We start from the raw sequence: 10442 nt of genomic DNA, 5'->3' as shown, positions 1-10442 counted from the left end.
CATCATTGCAATTTTTCGCACCAGATTCCCTCAGATGTCAAAATTAATTATGTAGAGCCAATTAGACATTTAACAAATGAAATTAAGTCCAGTGAATTTACTTAATTAACTGTGTAGGCTACTATATGCCTATAATTAATGTTCTCTAAAGGATGGGCAAAGATCGAGCTCTAAATACAGTCGAAATACATCGCTTTATTTACTGAGACCACAAACCTGCATTTTATTTTACCATGCTAATCATGTTATGTATTTCTTTCACACCTAAGGTAGGCGGCATCACCTTTGGAATCACATGCCCAAGTGCAATTTCTAGCTCCGTAGTGTTTGCAGACGGTTGCAGTCTTTGTGCGTCCACCCGCGCATTTATAGAAATATATCCAACTACGCTTTTTAGGATGGCGGATCGATAGCCTACATTTTTATTTATTAGTGCAATGTGGCGGATATATATATATATATATATATATATATATATAGGCATTTAATAAATACTAATGCAGGGAAAACCACCATCGATAGGCCTAGGCTATTACACAGTAAAATGTCCAGTGTTATTTGAGACCAAATGCTATATGTTAAGAGTTGAATTAACACTGGACTTTGTACCCCTCCATAGATGCAGGTTAAAGAATATGAGTCTAATTTAAGCCTTATTTAATTGACTGGATGTTTACTCAAACCATAGAACCAACCTGATATAAGTTTAGATTTCATATTTCTTTGACGTGTATTTTAAAATAAAATATATACTTTTTATTTTAGTAGCCTACATTTTATGCTTTTACACAGTAAGATCACGTGTAGCCTACTTTAATCCCTTCGTTTAACCTGTCACGGAATTTGTGAATTAATATGTTCTTCGGTTATTGAAATTCGGAGGCGAACAAAGGCATGGGAACATGATATATGCTAATTAATATTACGGTTTTGCCATTATATGTTTGTCAGAACACCCCCGGTGCATTAAGGTAAAAAATAAAATAAAAAGTTTTAGGCCTATACAAATCCCAACGGTCACATTGGGCAGTAGGCTATGTCGTGACTTTGAAATTGGGCTATCGTAACCTGACATCTCTAAATATAATTTCATTAGGTTCTATGCTCGAATAAATGTATCCCTCGCAGAAGGAAACATATGGTGCACGGATTTAAGTGTCAAAAAATGTAGCATTTGAAATGGTAATTTTCTATCATTAAATCTGAAATGTGATCTAGAACAACAACTGGAACATGTCTCCTCGCTAGGGAAAATAATTTCACTGATTAAGTGCCATTATGTGTGTCAACCGCACTCTATTAACATGTATAAAGAAATTGTCCTTGACGTGCAAAATCTTACCAAAAATATACAGGCATTCGCAGGATAGTAAAGATGTACTTATAAACTGGGAAATTACTATTCCATGTTAAAGTTGTAAATCCTATGAAAATAAAAATGGTACATTCGTCTTTAGTATAGAGTAACAGAAGAGTCGCAACTAAAAATTGCAGCTTTTAACATTGAACCTTTAAATTGTGTTTTAATGAATAGCACCACTTAAATCATCATTCTTGTTTAGGTCGATCAACAGAATGTGTTCCTGAGAAAAATATATAATCCCCAACATCAATTTAGTGTTAGTGTTTGGAAAGGCATGAAAGAGAAAACATGAATGCACATGCAAATATGTTTGTGCGTGTACGCGCGTGCATATGCATCTCCGTGTTCCTAATTTTGGACAAGCTTACGTTTGGAAGAATGCACGCACCACGCACGTGTGTACACAGAAGGTTGCGTGAGCAAGTGTTCTGTGTTAGTGGGTTTGTGGACGTACCTCGTTCTGTGAACGTGCTGCACGCCATTATCTGGGTAGGCTACATGAACCTGTGTGACCCATTCCAAAAATCGTAGCATATTTGTATAGGTGGTTAACCTAAATAATGAAGTATCTCATTGTTAAAATGTGGTCGTTGTGGAATATTTTTAATCTTTGGAAGAATATTTATTGGATGTTACATCGGAAGAGTATGCCAAGTTGCCAGTGTATTTTGGTAGTTACTACGAACTTTGCATAGCTGTATAAATAAAAATATATAAATGAAAATAAAATTATATATATATACATATATGCAAACATATAAAATTATTCCGTAAAGGGAGGGGATTCTTTGCTTTTCAGTTAAATGATATTCATTTACACACTAAATTATATAGATTTCTTTGAAAATTGAAGTTTTTACTACTTAAAAAGCATTATATTTCCTGTTATATGTGTACTGCTCAATCAAGCGCAGCCATTTTAAAGTCACTGCTAACTCGAAAGTTGTAACAACAGTATTTTCGTAAGCCATTTAAAGTTGATCAAAGTATTCTACGTATAATTACACCTGCATAAACCTATGTTAACTTTGGCCTTGAACACTAAAAGGCATAACCGAACCCCCATAATCTAACCCTCTCTAGGCTAGTTTATAGTTCTTCATTCGCCGATTTAAATTAAACTTTTAAAATGTTTGTAGTCAAATAATATAAATCAGAAATGGCCCGTTTGTAATCACACTGATCCATCAACATTTAAGCCGAATCAATCTACCGACCCAAAGCAGTTTTGCTCATTAATGGTTATAAAACAACGATTCAAAAAGCTACAATCATTTTGTAAACCTCTTAGTAATGTAATTTTTGTTACTAATATTCTAAATATGAACGCTTTCCCACCTACGGTAACACATGCTTTTTTTTTCTTCTATAATGGGGTCACCGTGGTGATGAAACAACGGAAACGCACTTCTGTCATTTACGTTTGCGTTGAATATTCTGTATCAGTTAAACATTTGAAATACCTTCCAATGCGCGGAAGCAGTGTTTCTGTTATCCATGATGCATGTTGCAATGTCCAAAATTGAATTGCAGTTTACAATTTGCCATGTGCCCTGCATTAAGTAAGGGCAAGTGATATAAAAATTCGGCCTCAGAGATCAACCCTGCTCCCAGGGGTAGACAATGCGTAAAGAGTCGTTACTCTCTTTTTGAAAGTATGCATGCCTACATTATACAATAATTAATGCATTTATTCACTCATCTGAATATCATGTGCCAATAAAACTAACACAGGTGAGGTGACTGAAAATTAGCTGAATTTGTAGCAAGAACAAAACTTCAGCTATACCTGGAAATCTCACTCCTCTCGTTCTGACTACAGAGATAGTGTTGTCTACACATGTACGACCCAAATGGCTGTGTGATACTATATGTACAAAATACAAAATGTATTCATTTGCAGTGTACCAGATAAATATATGATTCAATTCGGTGCTACAAATATATTTCAAAACATACTGTTACATACCATACTAATTCATAATGTAGGCTATATGTGCGTGAGAATCTAAAAATAAAAATGCTTGAATGCTTGATTCAGTCTGTTTACCAAATGCAATGGTAGTTAACTTTGGGGTCTGACTGGATGTAGGCCACGCACTTACCCCAGAATTATAATGTTGACTATCACCAAGTCGCTACTTATAAAGGCCCAGTATACGTTCATAATTATATGCGAAATTTGTTGTCAGAACTGAATATAGGCTATCAACTGTGCTTGTTCAGTGAAGCGTACTCTCCTAAAGACGGACCATTCCCCAGGTGCATTTATTTTAGGTAATGTTTAAGGTCGATTGATTCGTTTTCTATTTCGGAATGTTTTCCTTTTAACCCTATTTGAGTCAATAAATAGGCTACTAGACGTATACAAATGACCTGCAGTGGAATACTCCGTAGAATTTATCTAAATGATTCATTTATTTAAATGAAATCAATGAACAACAGAATGCAAATTGGACTAAATACGCGGAAGGTCTATAATACAATGTGGAAATACTTGGTAATTTTCCGACTGCGCTTGAAAGAGGAGGCAAACAGACGTACTGCAGTCTAATTGTGAAACACCTGCTTGCTGTAAGATCTAAGCTACCTAAATTTGCACCACCCGCTTTTGCTCAAGTCGCCCACGGGGCGTTGCAGAATTAATAAATTATAGGCCTTGAACTTTGAATTAAGGGTTCTGTTGGTATTGTTTTCTAAAAGGACCATTAACAATAACTATGGTAATATCCGTTTGCTGAACAATATGTTTTTGAAAGATGCTAATACTTGCATATGTTTTTGTGTCAGGTCGTATCTAAAATTGTTTTCTGTTTATCTATTTATCAGCCAAACTTGATGATTGGGTAATATTCATTGATTGGGCGATTCATTCTTGGCGGCATTTCTGCGGCTGTAATGTATGTTTTTTTGGTTAATAGTGAATGGAAAAGGTTATCATTAAAACAACTGAATGCAGATGTACGGCTAAATCCACGGAAAACAGTGTCTCCTTGGTAGACTAGGTGTTGATTAAATAATATAGGTTTATATATCTTAGCTAACGCTATAACGCACCCTCCTGGCCTAGCTATATCTTACTGTAAAAGCCTATGTCGTTGGGGGTTTGGAATTTGTCGTGCACTTGGCGCTCTCTCTCTCTCTCTCTCTCTCTCTCGCTCTCTCTCTCTCTCTCTCAGTATGCAAGTGGTTTGAATAGTTAATAGAGTTAGAATTAAAGAACTGGAAGTCTCGAGCAGTGAAATTCACAAAATGTTTTGCGCAATTACCGCGGAACAACTGCTGTTTGCTCTTTTCATCACATATCAAGTGTCTACTCATTTTCTGGGAAAATATTTTACAACGGGTTAATAAAAACCATCATGGGTGTTTGTATTTCAGTTCGGACGATATTACACTATATCAGATATCGCCACATGCAGGTAGGCTATGCCACGGATATGCCGTGACAAGGGATGGGGGACGGACCATTGAAATAGCCTTCCCCAACTTTTAGATCTGTGTTTCGCCTGACAAATTCTTTCTTTAAAGCCTTGACAAGTGCCCTGCATATTGCCTGTAGGAAGGGAATTGTGAATAGCGACATTGTGATGGCCTGCTGGCAACCCTCGTCGCTCGCAGAGGCGTACATGTGTGCGCTAGGTAATCTAGTGTCCTCCTGGTGAGTAATAGGCCTATATCGAAATGTATATGACCGAAATCCTTTCGTTCATTCTTTTGCGCATGCCTAATATGGCCGTGGTTGCAATGAAACGTCACATTGATGATCCCTTGTCAGGGGGTCATCTGACAGGTAATAGTAGGCTATCAAAATGGTAAAAAAAAATTTAAAAAGTATATAATCATATAAGTATAACAAACTTCACAATTTAACCTAATGCGAAACAACAGCCTGCAGGTTTGTCGTCTGCGTTTTACAAAAAGCGCGCTTAAATCCGTCATGAGAGAGAGAGAGAGAGCGCGAGAGAGCGAGAGAGAGTAGTAACACCGTGATGTTCCTATGTCAGCTCTTCCTGGGCATAATTTAATGATTTAGTTTCAATAGCATTATGTAATTTTCTGCAGATTATATCCGCTGTCGTTAATCCTCGCTAAAATATATTATGTATCGTACACCTAATACTGGCCTACTGTAGAGTACAGACTACTCTTCGACTAAGGGAGTCTATTGCTAAAAACATGCGCGCATTAGCATATGCATTTGCGAAAAATAATTGAACTGTTACGCAATCCACACCCCTCGGTTGTGACATGTGTAATCTAAAACACATACAACAATGATGACGCATGTCTATGCTTCCCTAAAACTTCTCGCCCTGAGTCAGTAGTGGAGGCCTCAATTTCGCCGGTTTAGAAGCCACCTCGACAACACAAATCTTCTGGTGCAAGTTACATGTGGGAGGATAAAACTGCAAATTTATAAAAAAATAAAAGTGATATTGAAGGTAATCCAGTTGTACATTTGCAGTGCGTGTAGATAACAACATCGTTCACACTGCATACCATTTTACTAATTTCTTATCTTTTATATTAACCTTGATAAGATTGATCTAAAACATTATCGCTCCTTTAACGACAGCAGAAATAATCCTCCTCCACCACCTCCTACTACTAGGCAATACGACAAAAAATAAATAAATAAATAATAATAATAATAATCGTCATCAAATATTATTGCAATTGTTTACATTTATAAAGCCAGCTGTGTGCCCAATCGAGATATATTTTCTGTCCAATGACGACTAAGCAACTGGCAACTTAGGCAAATGAATACAAATCAATACTGGTCTATTTCCTGTACAGCATAGGCTACCTGAAATTTCGTCGTAGGTGTGAGATATCACAGATTCAAACTTAATTTAGATGTATTAAGAGAAAATAAAAATTGGCCCTCTATTTTGTACGATGAGCAACGTTGCCCTACTTTCGTAGGGAGTAGCGCTTGGGCCCTTACATTTTGGCACTTGCATTAGATTCTGTCATGCGATTACACAATTTCCCATGGAGATGGGCAAAGGAAACCCCTTTGTGAATGAACTAATCATTTTAACGCCTCTGAAACGAATGAGGATTACCTAAAATTGTTTGGCTGGTTGTTTTTCATTATCATTTATTTACCAAACATACAGTAACGTTTATTGTCGCCATGACAGACTATTATTACCATTAGTTTAAAAAAAAAAAAAAAACAATAACACAAAAATAAAGTAAAAATCTTAAAGCCTAACTTGAATCGTGTGCGTCTGTTTCGGCCTTGGGTGAAATAGGTTTGTACATACTCTACATAAGGAGTGTAAAACTTCAGGAAGAAAAGACCCTTTCGCCATTGTAAAAGCAATGGCGCAGAAAACTAGCAATAAAAATGTATTTTTCCAGTCGTAATAGTTGACATATTATGCCACTTTTTAAAGGGTACTCATTCAAAATATCACGGCTAAATGTTATGTGATAAATTTTCAGCTGTCTTATAAGAAAACAGACTTATAAGATTTATTTTTAAGCAGGCCTACGCGCACGGCTTCACACGTTTAGTGACCGTTATTCAGTACAAATCGAACGTTAGATGATTTTATAATAATTATTTTCTAAGATGGTTGTAGAACGTACCAGTCGTATAGTAGCCTAGTATGTTCCCAGTCATATAATCTCAGAACTCTAACATAACATTTAATAATAATAAATCTCAGAACTCTAACATAAAACTTAATAATAATAATAATAATAATAATAATAATAATAATAATAATAATAAAGGCAGTGTGATACAGCTATGATTTCCCGCATAATCATTAGCCTACATTTATCCTATGCATAAGGAATAGAATTCTGCATTGGCAAGAATTAAAGATAGCGACGACTGCAACTTTTGTGATAGAGGGGTTATAGCTTATCCGCTAGAATAGGACGTGTCTTTTTACAGTTCTGATGAAAAAAAGAAAATATATAAATGCATTTGATGTGTGTACAAACGTTTACTCCATGAAAGCTGGTCTTGAATAATACCAATATGCTTTATACGTTTAATTTTTTCAGTTAACAAAATAGTTCGAAACTATTAGAAAACAGATACATTTTAATCAGAGTTAGGTCTTCTCAGGTCCTTAGACAGTTCACTTGAGAGTGTTGAATTTATACACACTTTCAAATCGCTAAAAGTACCAGTCCCACAGTCAGACAAAAGGTCACAGGCTACCTCTAGATGTGTTAAAAGTGCTGAAAAGTCTTACCGGTCCCCTATAAACCCAGCCAGAAAAAAGCAGTAACGGCTCTATTCACAACGTCACCGGGAAGCTGTCGTTTTCCAAGACAGGTTAACAGGAAACACAGAGCTCGAATGTCTACGGAAACATTTAAGAGTTAGGTGTTTAACAGTCCATACATTCACAAACAGTAGGGCATTTGTCATCAATAGTCCAACATAGAAGGGGTCTCTGTCAAAACATGGATACCATGAGGCAGTTTACAATGATCGATCCGTTTAGAGCAGTCCTGCGAATTTTTCTTCTTTCTCTTCAGATCAAAATCAAACAATTGTCTCTTTTTGTGGAAAAAAATAAATATGTTGAAACTCAAAATTGTTGTCCCCATTCTCATTGATTTCCAGCGCAGGCGGACAGCGTCCATGCCGGGAGACAATATGCGTAAGGATAATAATACGGAGGCTGGAGGGAGAGTAGCGGGGGCCTGAGGAGTTCCCCTGGGTTGTACTGTCTTTGGTCGTCCCGCACCAAAACTTTCACGGCCACTTTTTTCGCAGCTGGAGCCGATGCCAGCAAATCGGCGGCCATCTGTCGACGTTTGGTTTTGTATCTGCGGTTCTGGAACCATATTTTGACCTGGGTCTCTGTCAGCTTCAAGGAGGCCGCGAGATCGGCCCTCTCTGGTCCGGATAAGTACCTCTGGTGATTGAATCGCCGCTCGAGCTCGAATACTTGTGCGTGAGAGAACGCAGCCCTCGAGCGTTTCTTCCTCTGTTTAGGCTGATCCGTACTTTTGTCGCAGCTCGACTCGTCCAGGAGGTTACAATCTGAAAGAAAGGTGTCAATATTATCTTCAGTTTGGTTCGTGAAATGTAGGCCTATATTAATCGCGATCAATTCCTCAAGCCTTTACGCAACATTGCGTATTAGTTTTGTTTTTATTTAAAATGCGATAAAGTATTAACACATTCATCAAACTTTTCTAATTATCATAGGACAATAAAGGAGCAAATGCAGCAATTAGCTTTAACTTAAAATTAATGGATGTCTAATATGCCGTCCTCAAAATGAAAGTTTTAATACATGCGCCAAAAGGTAATCTGTGTGTATGGAATTGCTACAATTTTACTCTCAACTCTCAACCTTTCTCTCATACCTGTAGAATTCCTGATGTTGATAAACAGAGAATTACAGAGCACAGTTCTGTTGGGTATATTTCTATCTAGCAAAATGAATAGAGTATCCTACTCTGTGCTGAAAACAATTGCGCGCGCGCGCGCACACACACACACACAAATACACACCCAAATATGTTTCTTATAATACCAGATTCAATGAAGGGTTATTTGCGTCAGTTTAATAACAGCATTTTAAAGGTGGGTCGGATGATTATTACGCAGTAAAATGTCAAGTGTTAATTAAACTCAGAGTTTATATGAGTCCAATAGGGACCGCAAATACAATGTGTAAGTTAACTTAACACAGGACATTATACTGTGTACGTTGCAATTTTTTGTAGCAATGGTACACACTCACCGGAGACATTAGCGGAGAGTTCGCAGTCACTTAAGCCTTTTGCGTGCTCAACAGCAGTGGACTCGTGATCCGTTTCGTCTTGTATACTGCCTTCCAGTGCATCTGAAGCCGAGCGCTCCGTGTCTTTCTCCGATTTACAAACGGGCAGCGACTTGCTGTCATTCTCCTCACTGAGACCCGAGTCCGAGTCATAACTTTTCTGATCACTGGCCATGCAAGCTCCCTCTTCACTCTTACAGGGAGAAGACAAATCCTCAGTACCAGTGTCCAGATCTCTGAATATTTTCCAGCAAGTTGCCTTGGGGAAACATACGTCCAAATCTTTCAAATGTCGGTTCTCCTCTTTTTTGTTCAAAATAGCTTGGATGGAGAAAGGCGTCAAGGTGTTGCTGCGAACGGCCATTTTAATACAAAACTAGTTTAAAACCACGGATATATTGGAATTAGTTCAACCGCATTTTACTCCTCAATGGCCGATATATCCACTTATCTTCGCAAGCTGGGTTATGGGTCGCATTGCGCCTTCAACTTATTCGGATGGTATGGAGGCTGCGCTATGGTTTCTCCTGCTCACTTCTTCACCGCTGGCACGCTCCTCTCGAGTCCAGACCTTTCTCAGTTTCCTGCCCCTTTTCACCCAGTTCTGCTGTCGTACCTCACCTGTAACTGACAGCAATCCCTCACCATTTCCTATTGGACAAGGAGGGGGAAAAGGTCGTTCGCTGATTGGCCACCAAAAACTACGAAATACTAATAACATGTCGGGACTCTTAATACTGTTTTAAACGCCTTAACCCTTTGCCTCCCAAAGTAAAGACACCACCAGCACCGAGCAGTAGAATGCTTTAAAAGGGCTCAATCAAATGCGCTCGTTTCTATCTATGTAGTCTTTCATTTAATTTATTCAATTGTGTTGTGAATAAATGCATATGAGTTATTTACTATTATATGTAATACAATTACATAACTCTTAATATTATAAGCGTCATTTTCCTCATGCTTTGGAACGCTAATCAACACTTAACACCATAGGTAGCGCATTTGGCTAGTCTGTGGCAATGTTCGTCTCCGCTTTACTCCTCCCTTCCGCTATGTTTACAAGGTAGGTCAAGAAATGAACACAATTGCTCATAAAAAGTGTACGAAGAGGCTGGCAGTTTCAGTGATATCCCAAAGAGGAGAAGAATGATCCTAGGAAAAAGGTATTCGCTTTATCGATAGCCTATAACCTATTTATCGAAAGACGGTTTATCCTTTGCTGCTGCTGCTGCTGCTGATGATGATGATGATGAGGATGAGGATGATGATGATGATGATTATTATTATTATTATTATTATTATTA

At 37.7% G+C, this 10442-nt stretch overlaps 1 protein-coding gene across 1 annotated transcript; it reads right to left on the bottom strand.

The window, feature by feature from the left end:
- Positions 1–7148: 7148 nt before the first annotated feature.
- Positions 7149–9718, bottom strand: nkx3-2 (NK3 homeobox 2). Its single transcript, XM_035427107.1, has 2 exons — positions 9100–9718; positions 7149–8390 (listed from the first exon to the last, which is right to left on the bottom strand). Exons 1-2 carry the CDS (start codon positions 9500–9502, stop codon positions 7954–7956), a joined length of 840 nt encoding a protein of 279 aa, XP_035282998.1. The 5' UTR covers positions 9503–9718; the 3' UTR covers positions 7149–7953.
- Between the last annotated feature and the right edge of the window lie 724 nt (positions 9719–10442).

This window comes from Anguilla anguilla, chromosome 7 (genome assembly GCF_013347855.1).
Source record: "Anguilla anguilla isolate fAngAng1 chromosome 7, fAngAng1.pri, whole genome shotgun sequence".
Lineage (NCBI taxonomy): Eukaryota > Metazoa > Chordata > Actinopteri > Anguilliformes > Anguillidae > Anguilla > Anguilla anguilla.
This window is presented reverse-complemented; position numbering and strand designations above follow the sequence as displayed.

Excerpts from the sequence above, each read along its gene's own strand:
- nkx3-2 (XM_035427107.1), bottom strand. The coding sequence starts at position 9,502 with ATGGCCGTTCGCAGCAACACCTTGACGCCTTTCTCCATCCAAGCTATT. Across the intron at positions 8,391-9,099 it reads ACTCTCCGCTAATGTCTCCG|ATTGTAACCTCCTGGACGAG; the intron begins GTGAGTGTGTAC and ends CCTTTCTTTCAG.